This window comes from Cervus canadensis, chromosome 14, assembly GCF_019320065.1.
Source record: "Cervus canadensis isolate Bull #8, Minnesota chromosome 14, ASM1932006v1, whole genome shotgun sequence".
Classification (NCBI taxonomy): Eukaryota; Metazoa; Chordata; class Mammalia; order Artiodactyla; family Cervidae; genus Cervus; species Cervus canadensis.
In genome coordinates, this window is record NC_057399.1 from 21,883,115 (window position 1) to 21,900,870 (window position 17,756).

The following is a 17,756-nucleotide window of genomic DNA, read 5'->3' on the forward strand; positions in this document are numbered from 1 at the left end:
GAGGTCATTCTCTATAGATGTCTCATATTTTCAGGAACTTCAACTCAGGATGCAGAAACGTGGATTTTCTCTCTTTTTGGCAAAGCTTAACTCATTTTGAGATTTTTTTCCTAGTTCATTTTGCTTATCTGTATCTTGACAGCACGATATGACTGTCATACTAATCGTCATAAGAGAAATTCATTCTTGTGGTTTACAGATCTTTTGTAGTTCCTCTAGGCCTGGTGGTACTAGGCCCGTTTCTAGATAATTCCTAGATATAGAGGAAATGGCATAAATCCACAATCCTTTATCTCAATTCCTAAATCCAAAATATATCTGAAAATGGAAAGTCTTTTTCTTCTTAAGTTAGAGAAAGACTCACTTGGATAGAAGAGGGTAATGGGACTAATGTAAGCCACTTATCCTCTTTATCCCTTGTAGTAAGAATACTCATTGATTTTGCTGCAGAAATAATGTGTTTAATTTCAGAGTATTGCTCTAGCCCCAATTAAGGATTTTACTTCATTTATGGCATATGCATTATATTACACTTCCAGAACTAGAAAAGTAAACTTCTGAATTTTGAAACAGACTGGTTCCAAGAGTTTCAGATATGGAATTGTGGGCTATTTGTGCATTTTGGTGAGCCCTTAACAGGTGTTATCACAAGGCTGATAGGGTGACATGCTTTTGCTCCTGCTGGTAATTGACTCTGAAGTATTTTTCTCTTCTCGAACCACTGTATTGATTTATTTTTCTTTTCCATTTCTTTCCCTCAAGAGATTCAGCCTTTATAAGGAAGTCAAAGCAACAACTGAAGTTAATTTAAAGGCTTATAATTATATTATAATTTTTCAGCTTCTAATGTAACAGGATAGTGTGAACCACTTGAGAGATCCTGGAATTAACTAGGATTTGGCCAGATTTTATAGCACCATAACAAAGAACCCTTTCCTGAGCTTACCTTGATATGAACTTATAGGGTGATTCTGGTATAAAACTTGAGGAAATATTCTGATGGGTAGAGGTGCGCTTACCCTGAGTTTTAGGAAATTCTAAATTTTTGTGAGATTGCTTTTGAGCCTCTGTATTGAGGATCAGGATGTTTGCAGACGGCGTAGCAGTGCCACCTGATGGACAGTTGCGAGAAAATGTCACATACTGCAAGCTGTACCTATCACTATCGCTGGAATTGCCCTGGGGATTGTTTGCTCTCAGGAATCCACAGAAGGTTCAAATCACACAATTCTAAAGTTCCTTACTCATACAAGATTCTTTAATGCAAACAAAAATTTAGAGCTGAGTGGGGATGGGGGGGATATTGGTTTTTTTTTTTTTTTGTACCTGAAAAATTCTTCCGTACTATAAAAATCAGAAACATTGTGAACACCTTTTGTGGTTGAATATTTTCTTTTAATTATCCTCTAAAATTAATATTTTTGTTAATTTGTATTTTAAATAAATTCTAGAACCTTTGAATTTCCAATTAATTCTGGAGAACTTTAATGGTTCTTTCTTATTTTTTCTTTTTTTTCCTCTAATTTAGGTGAAATGGTTGAAGGAAGAAAACCTTCTAATTTTACCCTTTTTGCAGCAGCATTTTTATATTTAACAAGTGTTAGAGACCTGCTTAAAAGATAATTTATTTTCTGTTAGGTAAGAGTCAAGGTGGTATACCACATGTGATCACTGAAGTTTGATGGAGATTGCATTAGTTTCATAACATCATGAAATGATGTGTCTTTTAATGAATTAGTTATTGTCAGTGAAGATGTATAGCCTTGACTGGCCATTGATAATACTGGCAATAATATCTTTTTTCAGTAGAAGAATTTAGCATATACCAACTCAGTGTCTATATAAACTCAGTGCAACAAGGTACAACTTTCTTACACTTACTGGATTTGCTGAAACAGATGTAGACTTTTTCTAACCTTGATTTTAACCTGTGGGTTACTTGTCATTTTGACAGTTTAAACAGTTGGTGGAGGAACTGCCATTAGCATATAAATATGATGAATTTTTATGTGTAAAAGTATTCTAACTTAGGAAAATTTTGGAGATAAAGTATCTGTTCCACATGAGTCACTTCCAAACCCCCACTTCAGTTTATAAAACAACTAGGAGACTCAGCCTGGTGCTTCCAGTTGCTGCTGCTGCTTGCTAAGTCACTTCGGTCGTGTCCGACTCTGTGCGACCCCATAGACGGCAGCCCACCAGGCTCCCCCGGCCCTGGGATTCTCCGGGCAAGAACACTGGCATTTCCTTCTCCAATGCATAGTGCATCCCAATTAGTATTAGTAATACAGTGTGAGCAGGCAGTTAACTATTATCACACAAACTATAGTTTTATCCATTTTCAACACCAGTGGAAGAAAAGTCACTCAGACACGGTCTCACCTTCCTATGGAGGGGGAACAGTGATTCTTTTTATATACTATACTTATTCCACAGAACTCTACCTAAGTAAGGAGGATCTGAAAAAACTTCACGATTTTGAAGAACAGTGTGTGGAAAAGTACTTCCACGAGAAGATGGACGATCTGAACAGTAGTTGTGAGGAACAAATCCGAGTGACATCAGGAAGGTAAAAGTTCTGTATGTATTTTCACCCCCTAAATCGCTACTTAAAGCTGATTCTTGTTAGAATGGCTGAAAAAAGTAAAAGGTCTACTTTTAAAACCCAAGGTTTTGATTCTCTAAAATTTTCTCAGGTAGTGTGTAATATTCTTGTAATCATTGCACATTTATTGAGCATCTACTGGGTTCTAGACAGTCTTATAAGTTAGAGGAGATAAATGGTGGATGAGACCAGGGGCCTTTCCTTTCTAGGACTTACATTCTAGTGCATGCATGTGGAGGGGTGATGGGAATGGAGGACAAAAAAGAAATATGTAATTTAATGCCAGACCATAAAAGAGCGATGAGGAAAAACAAGTAGTATAGGGGGATAGAGAATGATGGCCGTGAAGGGTCTGCTGGAGTTGGGTTGGGTTGGGTAGGTTGGACTGTCTGGGGATCCTGGTGCAGGAGGTTTGCTTTGAGGCAGCTGAGGAGGAGAGACCTGAGGAAGGTGGGATGGTGCCCCAAGAGTGGATACGGACGTGTCCAGGAGCAGCAGGTTGGTCCTGAGGAGGGCAGGGGCAGGGTACCGGTTGCCCTGGGGGTCATGGAGCTCTCAAGGAGCCTGACTAGCTCTTGTGCATTGAGTTGAGGGTGAACAGTAGAGACAGAGGTCAGAGGCAGGTTCTGTAAGAAGTTTACCTCTGAAGCAGGGTATGGGTACACGGTGGGATTCTTTTGTCTCATGTGGCGATAACAAAATTAATGTGTGTGTTCCTGGAAATGCGAGGAGCTGCAGGAGCCAGAGGGAAGAAGTGATTTGCTGAGTGAAGTCCTTGGGAAGGAGAGTTAATGGTGGGGACCAGAGGAGGATGTGGAGGGTGGGTGTGGCAGAGGATGCAGCCGGGCTGCAGGAACCAGGACAGTCATCAGTGAGGGTGTCTGTGGGTGGGTGTGATTTTGGGGGGAATCAGTGCAGGAAGGCCACTCAGAGTTTTGAGGAGGAGGAGAGATGTGTTGGAAAAAGTGAACAAACAGATTCTAGTAAGATCAAAGCTGCTGTGCATGTATTACTAATTGTAGGTGTTAAAATAATGAAGGATTGCATGTGATTATATGCATTTTTCAAATTTAGCTGTAATTGACCTAACAATATATTAGTTTCAAGCATATAGCATGATGGTTTGACATTTGTGTACTGTGAAATGATCACAGTGAATCTGGTTAACATCCATCACTGTACACAGTTACAGATTTTCTTCTTGTAATGAAAATACTTGTTTCCAAGGCAAATCATTCAGTATCACAGTAATCCAAGTCTATACCCCAACCAGTAATGCTGAAGAAGCTGAAGTTGAATGGTTCCATGAAGACCTACAAGACCTTCTAGAACTAACACCCCAAAAAGATGTCCTTTTCATTATAGTGTACTGGAATGCAAAAGTAGGAAGTCAAGAGATACCTGGAGTAACAGGCAAATTTGGCCTTGGAGTACAGAATGAAGCAGGGCAAAGGGTGACAGAGTTTTGCCAAGAGAACGCATTGGTCATAGCAAACACCCTCTTCCAACAGCGCAAAAGACTCTACACATGGACATCACCAAATACTCGACACCAAAATCAGACTGATTACATTCTTTGTAGCGAAAGATGGAGAAAGTCTATACAGTCAGCAAAAACAAGACTGGGAGCTGACTGTGGCTCAGATCATGAACTCGTTATTGCCAAATTCAGACTTAAAGGGAAAACCACTAGACCATTCAGGTATGACCTAAATCAGATCCCTTATGATTATACAGTAGAAGTGACAAATAGACTCAAGGGATTAGATCTGTTAGACAGAGTGCCTGAAGAACTATGGATGAAGGTTCATGACATTGTACAGGAAGCAGGGATCAAGACCATCCCCAAGAAAAAGAAATGCAAAAAGGCAAAATGGTTGTCTGAAGAGGCTTTACAAATAGCTGTGAAAAGAAGAGAAGCAAAAGGCAAAGGAGAACAGGAAAGAGATATCCATCTGATTGAAGAGTTCCAAAGAATAGCAAGGAGAGATAAGAAAGCCTTCCTCAGAGATCAATGCAAAGAAATAGGGGAAAACAATAGAATGGGAAAGACTAGAGGTCTCTTAGAGAAAATTAGAGATACAAGGGAACATTTCATGCAAAGATGGACACAATTAAGGACAGAAATGGTATGGGCCTAACAGAAGCTGAAGATATTAAGAAGCAGTGGCAAGAATACACAGAAGAACTATACAAAAAAGATTTCCATGACCCAGATTGTCATGATGGTGTGATTACTCACCTAGAGCCAGACATTTTGGAACATGAAGTCAAGTGGGCCTTAGGAAGTATCACTACGAACAAAGCTAGTGGAGGTGATGGAATTCCAGTTGAGCTATTTCAAATCCTCATGGACTTGAATCCTCATGCGACCTCATGGATGCTGCACACCAGGCTTCCCTGTCCTTCACTGTATCCTAGAGTTTGCTCAAACTTATGTCCATTGAGTCAGTGATGCCATCCAACCATCTTGTCTTCTGTCATTCTCTTCTCCTGCCTTCAGTCTTTCCCAGCATCAGGGTCTTTTCAAATGTGTCAGCTCTTTGCCTCAGGTGGCCAAAGTATTAGAGCTTCAGCTCAGCACCAGTCCTTCAGTGAATATTCAGGGTTGATTTCTTCTAGGGTTGACTAAACTATTTCATTTGCTGTTACAAAATTTCCCAGACTGGGTGGCTTAGAAGCTGCAGAATGTTATTGCTCATAGTTCTGGAGGCTGGGAGTCTGAGATCAGGGTGTGAGGATGGTCAGGTGAAGGCCCTGTTTGGGTTACAAACTTCTGAGTGTATCCTTACATGGTAGAAGGCGCTAAGGAGCTCTGTGGAGTCTCTTATAAAATAGAGCATTAATCCCACTCGTGAGGGCTTCATCCTCATGACCTAATTACCTCCCCAAAGCCACATGTACCAACACCATCACTTTTGAAGATTAAGGTTTCAACATATGAATTTTGGGTGGGGACACAAACATTTAGGGCATAGCAGAGAGGATAAATAAAGACATTTAGAGACGACAATTCATGAGATGAGTTAAGGATTGGATGTGGTGATAAGGGAGTAGATGGAGTCCAGGATGAATAATATCTAAGGCAGGGTAATGAGGTGAAAGGTGGCACTGCAGAGATAAGGAATGTAAGAAGCATGGCAGAGACTGAGGCAGCAGGTAGAAGCAATGAAGTTTAAGTTGAGCCTGAGATTCTAGTGGCATATTTAGCCAGAGGTGTCTGGAAGGCTTTACATATATGGCTCTGGAGCCCTAAGGGCAAAATTTGAATGGGAAATTTGGAAGTCAACTGCTTGTGTTGTAGGAAAATAAGACTATGAGAGAGGAAGCAATTATGCTCAGGAAGCAAGTGGAGTGAGGAGACTCAGTGGGTCTCACCCTGAGCGGTGTCAACACCTGTGTCATGGGCTGAGGAAGAGGAACTCGTGGAGAAGACTGAAAAGAATTGATCAGAAGAGAATAATGAAAACTAGGAGAAGGTAATATCATGAGTCAAGTGAATGCAGAGTGAAACTTGATAATAGTAATAATAGTAGACTGAACACCAATAATCATCATATGCTATTACATTTTCTTCAGTTTTTTCTTGGTGTTTGAGTAGAGAAGTAGATGGTAGATGGTAGATGGGTAAGTAGCTTCTGAAAAAGATTCTAGATGCTTTCAAAGGCTCTAGTATTTGGTTATTAAACCCTAATTTAATTTCAAAACACAATTGATCAATATTCCTTTTTGATAGAGCTGTTTCACGAGCCCCCTTTTTACACGGTGGTCCTTATTGAGGTCCTTCTGAAAGTTGCTCAGGTGTGTCCAACTCTTTGTGACCCCACAGACTGTAGCCCACTAGGCTCCTCTGTTCATGGGATTTTCCAGGCAAGGATACTGGAGTGGGTAGTCATTGCCTTCTCCAGGGGATCTTCCCTACTCAGGGACCAATCCAGGTCTCCTGCCTTACAGTCAGATTCTTTACTGTCTGAGCCACCAGGAAGGGAAGAATATTTTCTGGCAGTAACTGAGCAATAGTTGGAAGAGGGAGGGAGAAGACATTAGGAAGATGTTTGCCTACCTCTGAAGGAGAGATTATCTGTATCCTTACAGATTTAGGCGAATGGTAAAAGTGGGAAGAGAACATATTAAGTCTGTTTTATATTTTACTTTTTCTATTAGGAATGTTGGCTACTTTTTCTCCCTAGTGATGTAAGCCAGTGTTTTCTCTCTCTGTTCTATAGAATAAGCTGTTGACTAGGGATTTTTCCATAGTAAGCATGTTTGGTTTCATTATATTTGGGAAGTGCTATATCTTAAAAAAAATTTTTTTTAAACTATCACGTTGAGCAATGTGACTCAGCAGAGTTATAGCTTGAGCAGATCCCATCATCATTTCATCATGATATCTTACTGAGAAACATTTGTGAACAACTCCTAGCATGGAAAGTGTGGGTGCAATTCATTCGTCCTTCATGGGACTCTAGGACCCCAATAGAACTTTGCCTGGATCCCTGCTGAGTTGCTGAGATCTGCTGGAGGGCAGTGGTTAATGCCATTGAATATGGAGTTGCACGCTCTGGCTTTGAAGCCTCACTCTTTCACTGACCATGTGATGCGTAGTGTGACCTATATTCATGAAGGGATAGTAGAATGCCTACCTTATAGAGTGGTCATGTGGATTAAATAAAATAATGTATAACGCCTGGCACATAATGAGCACTCAGGAACACTGTGATTATCATGATGATTATAATAATAATAATACTTTCTGTAATTTCATTTTACAATATCTAGTCCAGAGACCCACAATGAAACAATAACCATACTGGTCTCCTCCTCACTCTCAAACCTTGCACAGAAGAAACAAAAATTATGAGAATTTCTTTTCCATGTCAGAATGACTCAAAGACTTGATTAATGTAGATCGTGGTTGAGAAATATAATTAAAATATGTTTCATAGGACATTGAGCTTTAGAAAAGAAGTGCCTATGAAAGCAAGAGGACCTGATCTGAGGGTGACCAGGTTATTTGCCTAACGGTCTCTCTTGTAGCAGATTACCTGTGGCTCTGAATGCTTGTTGGTGTCTATTGTATCCTTTTGATGGGGCTGCTGCTAATGGAACTTAATGAGTCTCCATTACTGTTGTTTGGACTGTACTGTTTCTGAATTAGATGAAGCAGTGTGCTAGATAGAGAGGCTCTAATGAAGCATATTTGGAAGTGAATATACATATATTTTGTGCTCTTTTCTTCATCATCCTTGCCAATTCTAGTTTCACAGGTTCCAGAAGGTCAGGAAGCCTTTACTAAGGCTCTATAGAGTTATAGAAGTTGAAGCAAGAGAGGGCTCCACCTATCACCCTCAGATGATAATAAAAATGGAAAATACCACCCGCTTTATTCTTTCATTTCTATCTTCAAAGATTCCAGAAAGAAAAAAAAAAAAAAGATTCCAGAAAGAAGGGGAAGATTTCTCAATCCATGTGACCTGAAATATATTCTAGAGAGGGGATGTCTAACACTATTTTGGAAAGTGCTTCCTAGAACTGAGTGCCAAGCTCTTCATGATATAATCAATCACTGCTTCTCCCAGCCCCCAGATAAGACTGGGAACAATTTTTTTTATTTCTGCATATGCTGATATGAGTCATGAAATTGTTGACTATGTTCCCTCCCTTGCTACTTTTCACTTTATTTCTGTTTATCAAAGATTTTTAGTATTGAGAAATTGGAAAGTATACTCCTTTCTGCAAAGGAGAGAATGAAACAGAGGGAAGAAGGAAAGAAAGAAAAATGTTATAACTGTATTAATTTCCTGGGCTGCCATAACAAAGGGCTTCCCAGGTGACGCTAGTGGTAAAGAACCCGCCTGCCAGTGCAGGAGACATAAGAGACCCGGGTTCAATCCCTGGGCTGGGAAGATCCCCTGGAGGAGGGCATGGCAACCCACTTCAGTATTCTTGACTGGAGAATCCCATGGATAGAGGAGTGTGGCGGGCTACAGTCCATGGGGTCGTAAAAAGTGAGACACAACTGAAGTGACTTAGTACGCATGCACGCACACCTCACAAAATACCAAAAATGTGGGTGTCTTACAACAACAGAAATTTATTATCTCACAGTTCTGGAGGCTAGAAGTCCAAAATTACGATATTTGCAGGTCCATGCTTTCTCTAATGACTCTAGGGGAGAGTCTTTCCTCACTCCTTCTAGCTTCTGTCGTTTGCTGACGGCCTTTGGTGTTCCTTGGTTTGTAGATGCATCACGATTTGTAGATGCATCACTCCAGTCAGGAGGTAGTTGTCTCACATTGTCTTCCCTCTGTGTACAAATTTCCCCTTTTTATAAGAATATGAGTTACACAGGTTTATGGTGTACTTTAATGACCTTATTTTAACTTGATTACCTCTGTAAAGGCCCTCCTTTCAAATAAAGTCACGTTCTAGGAATACTGGGGGTTAGGATTTCAACATATCTTTTTTTGGGTATACACAAAAACAAAACCTATACCCATATAACAGAGATAGATATAGATATATTTTCTTTGTTCATTCTAATTCTCTAAATGAAGTCAATTGTTAAATTTAATTTGACTCTACTTGCAATGTACTTTTGTACTTGTATAACTGATAGTGTCTTATGCTGCTTTTACTTGAACCACTGGTTCAATATCATAATTTGGGGTTCCAGTATTCAAAATCACTTAAGAATTGCCTCAGGCTTTCTCTGATTGTAGGTCTCTTAAAATGGGTTTTGTTTGAAACCGGGATGCTTGTTTATACTGTAGACATGGAATTTTATTTTAAAAGATCTATAAACTTTTTCTAATAATGTTTTTTATTTTTGATTCTACTCCTCTCATTCTGGTTTCATCCTCAGGATTTCCTTTCTCTACCAAAATAGCACAGTGGTTGACAATAGGCGATATTAAAATGTTTGTCATGTAATTAATGAATATATTAATGAATACAAATAGGCTGATTGATGAGGTGATTGGGAGGATAACTAGTAGAAGCTGGAAATGTGGTTCTGAAATGCTGGAGAGAAACAAGGGCTAGAAATACAGTTTTTAATTTTCCTTTTTCTGGTGACAGTGGGAATTATAGGAGTGGGTGAGAGCACCTGGGATGAGAGTGCCTACTGGATCGGGAAGGAGGCGGAAGACAGACTGAACGTAGGGAAGCAGCTTAGCCTGGGGAGCCGCCTAGAGATGGAAGCAGAGCAGGAAGACAGGAAGGCCAGTTCCCATTGGCTTACTGGGCTTACTGGTTTTCTCTCTCCTTTTACCCTTAGGGTTACTGAGATGTACTTCCAACTGAAAGAAATGAATGAAAAGGTGTCTTTCATAAAGGAGTCCTTATTGTCTTTGGACAGCCAGGTGGGACACCTGCAGGATCTCTCTGCCCTGACAGTGGATACTTTAAAAGTCCTTTCTGCGGTTGACACCTTACAAGAAGATAAGGCTCTCCTGGCCAACAGAAAGCATTCTACTTGCAGAAAACTTCCCCACAGCTGGAGCAATGTCATCTGTGCAGAGGTTCTGGGCAGCATGCCACTCTCTGAGAAGAAGAAGTATCAGTGTTACAGCATGCCCCCTTCTTTGCTGAGGAGCCTGGCCAGAGGCTGGTATCCCCCACGAGGACAGAAAGGGCCCTTTCTTGAGATTACAGATCAAGAGACTTCAAATGTAAGAGATGACCAAGGAGAGCAAGACATGGAAAATCGTGTCGTTGCTTCTGGGGTGATGCTGAACAGACACGCACACCCAAAGTATGGCCAATATCTCCTGGTCCCATCTTATCTAGAACAAGTTTCTTATTCTGCAAAAACTGACTTGCCTCTGTCCAGACCATCTGCGGAAGCACGAACAGATGGGCTGACAACTGAACACTTCAGGCAGGCTGAGGTCCCTGTTCACCTCATGTGGCAGACTCCGGGTGTCTCAGCCCAGGGCACCATGGTGGAAACCAAGGAGCAGGGTGAGTCACTTGCTCAGATACCAGCCAGACCAGATGAGGGGGAACACGTGCTCCCTGCTTTGATTTGCCCACCTGCACCCACGAGAGTGACCTCCCTCCCTTCCCAAGTCAAGAGCATGGAATCTGGAGGTGGATATGTGAACTGGGCGTTTTCAGAAGGTGATGAAACTGGTGTGTTTAGCCCCAAGAAACAATGGCAAACCAGCGTGGCCTCCACTTGTAACCATGACTCCAGACAGAGTGAACATGGCCGGAGGCAGATCCGGGGCAGATCCCTGTCTGATAACTCGGCAAGATTGGCCCAGAGGGATTGCTCAGAAGTACTTCCATGGCTCCAGCCAAACACATCCTTTCGAATCAGTCTGCTTCGGACAGATAAGCCCTTCACTGGGAATCAGAGCTTGAGATTACACAAGGAGGAGAAGCTGAAGATCTCTAAGATTAAAAGTAAGAAGTAAACATTTTAAAACCGGAATTAAATTTGAATGTTGCTACCATTCTTATTCTCCCCATTCTCTCAGTCTTACCTGTGAAACAAAATGGTTCCACATATTGTTTTAATTGCCTCATGTAAATCATTTCCCTTACAGATCTATCAAAATTCTCAGAGATAGGACAGTCAAAATGGATCAAAACAAAATTGCTAACCAAGGATAGGAAACTGTCAAAGAAAAAGAAGAAAACACAAGGACTACAGGTGCCAGTAAGTGCCTTTTATGTTCTTGGCAACTGAGTTAGTATCCTATCCTAGCTCGATTTCTCTTTATTCTAAAGTGCCAAGTACACAAATAACACTGTCCTGGAAGGAATGGAGATGTAAATCTAAGAGTCAACAGAGCCGATTTGCAATAATTCATTTATCAACTCATGTTGGAGGACTTTTGTGTTACTTTCAGTTTTGGGCTATTCCAAGCGAAGCTGTTAAGAACATTTGTGTACAGGTCTTTGTGTGGACATATGTTTTCACTTCTCTTTGGTAACTAGGAGTAGAATAGTAAAGTCATATGGTAAGTATTTGTTTAATTTTAGAAGAAACTTACATTGCCACCAGTTTATGAGTCGTGGTTTATGAGAGTTCCAGTGGTGTGCGTCCTTGCCAGTCCTTAGTAGGCTCAATCTCTTTGATTTTAGCATATTAGTGAGCGTACAGTGGTATCTCACGTGGTTTCATGTGCCTTTCCATAGTGACTAGTGCAAAATCACCTTTTGAAGGAGACTTAACATCCATAAAGAATGTGCTTCCTTCAGGGAACATGCGATGAGTTGCTGGGATCCCATAAAATATGAGTTTAGAATTATGTTGGGAATAGTTAAAATGGCCAGAGTTAAAATAAGAATTAATAACTGAGCTCAAGTACTAATAACTTGCTTTTGTTTGTTACCTTGTAGTTTGTCAATTTATCTCATTTCTTCTCTGCCCCTGTGAAGCACTTGAGGCAGCCATTATCGTTAGCTCTCTGTTATTTTAATGATGAAGGGAATGGAGCTCATAGACATGAAGTGATTTGCCCCGTTCATATAGTTTCTGAGTGACAGGGATAGAATTCTAACCAGTTCTTTCAGACCCAAGCCTTATGTTTTTGTTGTTTTGCTTTATACCAGTGGTTCTTAAACTGTGGTCTCCCATCAGCATTACCTGAAAACTTAAGAGATTCAAATTTGCCCTCTCCTCAGACCTACTGAGGGCTTCCCAGGTGGCACTAGTGGTAAAGAACCCACCTGCCAATTGCAGGAGACATAAGAGATGCAGGTAGGATCCTTGGGTTGGGAAGATCCCTTGGAGGAGGGCATGGCAACTCCAGTATTCTTGCTTGGAAAATCCCATAGACAGTGGAGCCTGGCAGGCTGCAGTCCATGGGGTTACAAAGAGTCATGGACAACTGAAGGGACTTAGCACACACGCACAGACCTGCTGAATCACACACAGATCCTGAGGGTGGGACCCAGCAACTGTGGATTTAACACAGTCCCGGCTGATTCTGATACACACTCAAGTCTGAGAAACCCTGCTCCTCACCCTGGTTCTGAGTCAGGACTGCAAATAGGAAAGTGACATGGATGCTTGTGTCCTGCCAGCACGAGTGATGGAAGTTTAACACTTCCCAGGTGACTTTAATGTGCAGCCAATATTAACAACCACTGTTCTTCAACATGCAGTTGTTGTTCCATTGCTCAGTTGTATCCAACTCTTTGCAGCACACCAGGCTTCACTGTCCTTCACCATCTCCCAGAGTTTGCTCAAACTCATGTCCATTGAGTCAGTGATTAATGTGATTTGGAATGTATTCAGCTTAACGTCACTCTGTTCCAACGAGTGTCTTTCTCTCCAGGTCATAACAGTCAACTCCTGCTCTCAAAGTGACCAATTGAACCCAGAGCCTGGAGAAAATAAGATCTCAGAAGCACAGAAGGGCAGCAAGAACTGGATTCCAGTGTCCAAATTTAGTCAGATAAGTAGGTAACAGTCTGCATTCTTGAATTACCCAAGCCCTGGTAGTTTCCTCAGGGTATGGGCTTTAGACCAGTGGGGGTCTCTGCTGTTCTTTCAAGTGAAGGTGAGAGAATGAACAGGGGCCACACTTTCTTAGAAAAATAGCTCTTTTCTGCTTTTAGTTTTTATGAAAGAGATGCAATTTGCATTTGTTTAATGGGATAATTGTCAGAATTCAGAAAAGAAAAATTAAAATGAATTAAAATGTAGATAGTCTCCTATTCAGAGCTGTTGAATCTGCAGCAAGGAGTATTCATTTAGTCTGATTTATGGGGTGGAGTCATCTAATGTTATAAATTCTTTAAAGTTCAGGTGACGTTGAAATGGGCCCTTACACAGAGCTCCGTGGATTGAGTTGTAGTTGGTTATTTACAACTGCTCCCATATAGTGTTTATTCCATCGGCAAGATTCCCTTAAACTTAGTAGTAATGATGTTTGTAGAGGATAGAAGACAGATCAGTGAGCTAGGAATGAAAACTGTGAGCTAAGCATAGACTAAATGAGCCTGGATAGATATGTTGAGGACATATTATGAACAGAATAGGTAGCGATGAACTGAACATTGAACTTCTTATATTTGATAATAAGAGACCCTTACTAATTTTTAAACAGAAGGGACTATGTGGTTAGCAAGTCATAAATATTTAAAATTATTTGAAGTACTAAACTTAAGGTACACATATTAGTTTTAGATAAACAACATAATGATTTGATGTATGTCTATGTTGCAAAACTAGTACCACAATAAATTAATGTCCACCACCTCCTATAGTTACAATTATTTTTTCTTGTGATGAGAACTTTTAAGATCTATTATCTTAGCCACTCTATAGTATTGTTAAACTATAATCACCATGCTGTATATTACCTCCCCAGGTATTTATTTATCTTATAGCTGGAGTTTGTACCTTTTGACCATCTTCTCTTATTTTAAAAAAAATTCAAACTGAGAAAAATGGGAGTGGCAGGAGGGTTCTGGCAAAGAATCTCATTTAAATCTAGGAAGAGAAGACCTAGAGAATTAGGCTAATTCCAGGTGTTTGGCTAATCTGAAGACTTCAGGAGGCATAGTGTCTTGATCCACATTTGGGTTGAGAACTTTGTTTTTTTAAAAACTTGTCTGAGTTAATAATTGAAAAAGAATTAAAAAATAATTTCGAGGGTGCCCTGTCAGATAGCTCCTCCTAAACGCAAAAAGTAAAGTTTTGAGGAAATTAATAAAGGAAAGGCATAGTTTCAGGTTTTCATAGAGGTATTTTATTTTAATTATAGTACTGTGCTATCATTGAGATCATATTTATCATAATTTTATGATGTTATGAGAGGTATCATATATATAATTTTGTGGGTTTTTTTTTCCATTTCCTATATACTTTTTTCCCAGCACCAAATAGTAGGAAAAAATAGCAACTACTTTTAGCCAGGGACTTTTAATAAGTATTTTTCTCAGAATTAATCCAACCAAATATTTATTAAACTATTATTGAGTGCCTTCTATGTGCCAGTGACTTTTAAATACCAGGTATAAAAAATATTAACAATAATGATCCTTGTTAAGTTTTTTAAAGAAAAGGCTAAAAATTAAAGCTATTTGCTGGCATTCTTTTCTATCTTTCTTTTGTCTTTGTTTGATTTTGTCTTCTTTTTTAAGTAGCCTACAGTAATGCTTGATTCTGCTATTAAGGAGGAATTACTATCAATTTGGATCTCAAATTTCATGTATTTTGAATAAAGCATGGATGACAAGGTTCAGGGGAAAGTGAAAATTACTAAAGGTATTTTATAGGAAGATAAGGTATGGATAAGTTAATTCTTTGATAGAGAAGTATTAATTATTATAAACAATAAGGGTAACTATGGAAGAATAGAAACGGGGTAAATAGCTTTCAACCACTTGAGTAAAAAGGACAAAAGAATCTTGGTAAAACTTGCTTAAAAGAGAAAAGTATATTCCAATTTAGATAAATGCAGTGTTGAGGTCTTTTATTTGTAACTGTGATTCACATGTAACACATTTTCATGTATCCTCTAACTTTTTCCTTCCTTTTAACAAGGTCTAGAATCTTACATATATCAGAAAATGAAAACTAAAGAAGCTGAACGACATCCTGTGCAAGCCAGTGGCTACGTAAGGCAGTCTCAAGAGGTGAAAGCATTTTGTTTGATATTTTAAAAGCTCAGCTTTCACCCCTCCTCCTCCCACTTTATTCTTTCTTTGTTCTCTTTTTTTTACTATTTATCCATCCAATAACCTATCCTGAGCATTTTAGCATGAATGAGAAAAAGTTTAGGAATTTTTGAAACTGTTTTCAAATATGTAAAAGTTGCCACGTGGAATAAAAATATCTCTAATACACTTTTCAGAGGCAGAGCTGAAAAAACAACATATACAAACTACTGGGAGACAGGTTTCAGCCTGATTTGAGAAGGAATTTTTACCTTTTGCAGCTTTCCAGGGGTGGAATGGTTTATCTCACAGTAGTTAATGTCTCACTTAGTATGGTTAGTTAAACAGGCTAAGCCAACTTCTTTGTAGATGTGTTGGAGGGGATTTGGACATTTCAGAGTAAAGGACCTTCAGTGTTTCTTCAGTACTGATTTTTCAGTCTGTTTTTCTTTCCGTCTGCAAATATGTGCTTGTTATATTGCCACCCACCATGGGGGAAGCATGATCTAGATAGACTAACCACCACCTACCCGCCCCCCCCCCCCAATATAATTTTGATCTTTGTTTGAACATTACCTCTATGACCTTGGAAAGTGTATACAAATCACTTATATGAACATATACTAACAACCTCAGATGTTCCTATAGGAATGTAATCTGTGAAACAGAATACTACTTGAAGGTAGTCAGGGAACCTGTCTGTCCTGTCAAATCCTGGCTCTTCCACTTTCTAGGTTTCTAAGTTATACATATCAATTAACCTTATGAGCTTCCTTAGCTGCATCTCTAAAATGGGGTTAATGCCATCCTTACCAGTTTAATAGTGGATAACAAAAATAGCACTAGTGAAAATGCCTAGAGTAATGCTTGGAGTGGCTTCCCTGGCGGCTCAGACGGTAAAGAATCCACCTGCGTTGCAGGGTTCGATTCCTAGGTTGGGAAGGTTCCCAGGAGAAGGAAATGACTACGCATTCCAGTATTGTTGACTGGAGAATTCCATGGACAGAGGAGCCTGGAGGGCTACAGTCCATGGGGTGGTAAAGAGTCTGACATGACTGAGCATGCACGCACACACAATGCTTGGAGTATACTAGATTTTAAGAAATAATTTGAATCTAAATAGAAATAGAATGAGATATCTCCAAGGTAACATTCTGAATAATCATTAACTGAAACAATGATCTGATGATTTGGCATAACAATGTTTCCTGTCAACTTTGACTTTCATTCCTTCTTTCACATCCTTAACAGATGTTATATGTTCACTCTCAATTTTGTAGAAACCATTATATATTACAATTTCTCTTTGATGTCCCCATAAAATTCTTTCTGTTAAAGCTGGTCACCACATTGAGTTACTCATATATTGTGCTAACATTATTCATCTTTCCAGCTTGAATTTTGATACTTAGTAAAAGAAATATTGAGCTCGAGCAGGGGGAAAGAAAACAACCATATCCTCCAAGGAGTGTGTTTTGTAAATGTGTTGTTGGAAGCTTGAGGTGGGAGAAAGTTGGGTGAGCATGTAATGATCTTTCCCTTCTGCTCAGGATCTTAGCAAAAGCTCTTTGTGGGATTCCAGGAGCACCACAGTCAATAGGAAGTCTCAGTGAGTATTTCTGAATGTCTGTCTTTAAGCATCTTTGGCTTATGTTCTTTTTTTAACTGGACTGGGAACCAAGGTTTATTTGGGTCAGAAAAGGAGAAAAAGAGAAGTGTGTCCAACAGCAATATTTTTCTTTTGTTAGCAAGAATGACAATTATTTATTCTCCTAGCTTTCCTGTTTTTGGCAACAAGATCTCACCTTAGTGCCTTTTAAGAATATAATGAAACATGTACTATTGCAGCAAATTAACCATTTTGTCTTTTTTTGTCAGAAAAGCACACATGAAATAATAAGTATCATTTCTCATGTGAAATTTGCATTAAAAAGTAGGAATAAATATGTCTTGACTGAAAAAAAGACTTAAAGACTAGATAGTTCTTTCCCTTAGTTTTTTTCCCCCAAATGTTTGTTTAGTTTCTAAGATGGATCTTTCTGGGTTCTCCTTAACATCCTAGTTAGTTAGTTAGTTAGTTAGTTAAGTCGCTCAGTCGTGTCCGACTCTTTTGCGACCCCATGGACTGTAGCCCACCAGGCTCCTCCCTCCTTGGGATTCTCCAGGCAAGAATACTTAACATCCTAAGTGTTCATCAAAGCAGTAACAATTTGAGAAGGTGTGAGACAGGAGGACAGGGCTAGAGAGAGCAGATAGAGAACTCACATTTTTGTAGACTTGAGACTCCTGGATATTTATTATTCAGAGAATATTGGAACACCAGCCAGGCAGATTATTCTATTTTGTTTGTCATGTTTTATGGACTTTTCCAGTTATACCATCAAATTGACTATTCTTATAGGTAAAGCAGAAGAATTCAAAAGCATCTGTACTCTACAAAGGGGCCATTGATGTCAGGCAGGTGGAATATGATGGGCAGTTTGCAGTAGCTGTGTTTGAGATGGCCTTTTCTCTGAAGCTCCCATCA

The 17,756-nt window shown here is 39.6% G+C and overlaps 1 protein-coding gene across 4 annotated transcripts in view; it reads left to right on the forward strand.

Moving 5' to 3' along the window:
• The window catches only part of TRPM6 (transient receptor potential cation channel subfamily M member 6), a 174,667-nt gene that overhangs the window by 130,317 nt on the left and 26,594 nt on the right, over positions 1-17,756 (forward strand). For all 4 annotated transcript variants that reach the window (XM_043487140.1, XM_043487141.1, XM_043487138.1 and 1 more), the window contains 6 exons: positions 2,437-2,569; positions 9,885-11,017; positions 11,161-11,273; positions 12,901-13,024; positions 15,117-15,208; positions 16,780-16,838. In XM_043487140.1, coding sequence (XP_043343075.1) covers positions 2,437-2,569; positions 9,885-11,017; positions 11,161-11,273; positions 12,901-13,024; positions 15,117-15,208; positions 16,780-16,838 — 1,654 coding nt within the window. The remainder of the gene's footprint in view (positions 1-2,436; positions 2,570-9,884; positions 11,018-11,160; positions 11,274-12,900; positions 13,025-15,116; positions 15,209-16,779; positions 16,839-17,756) is intronic.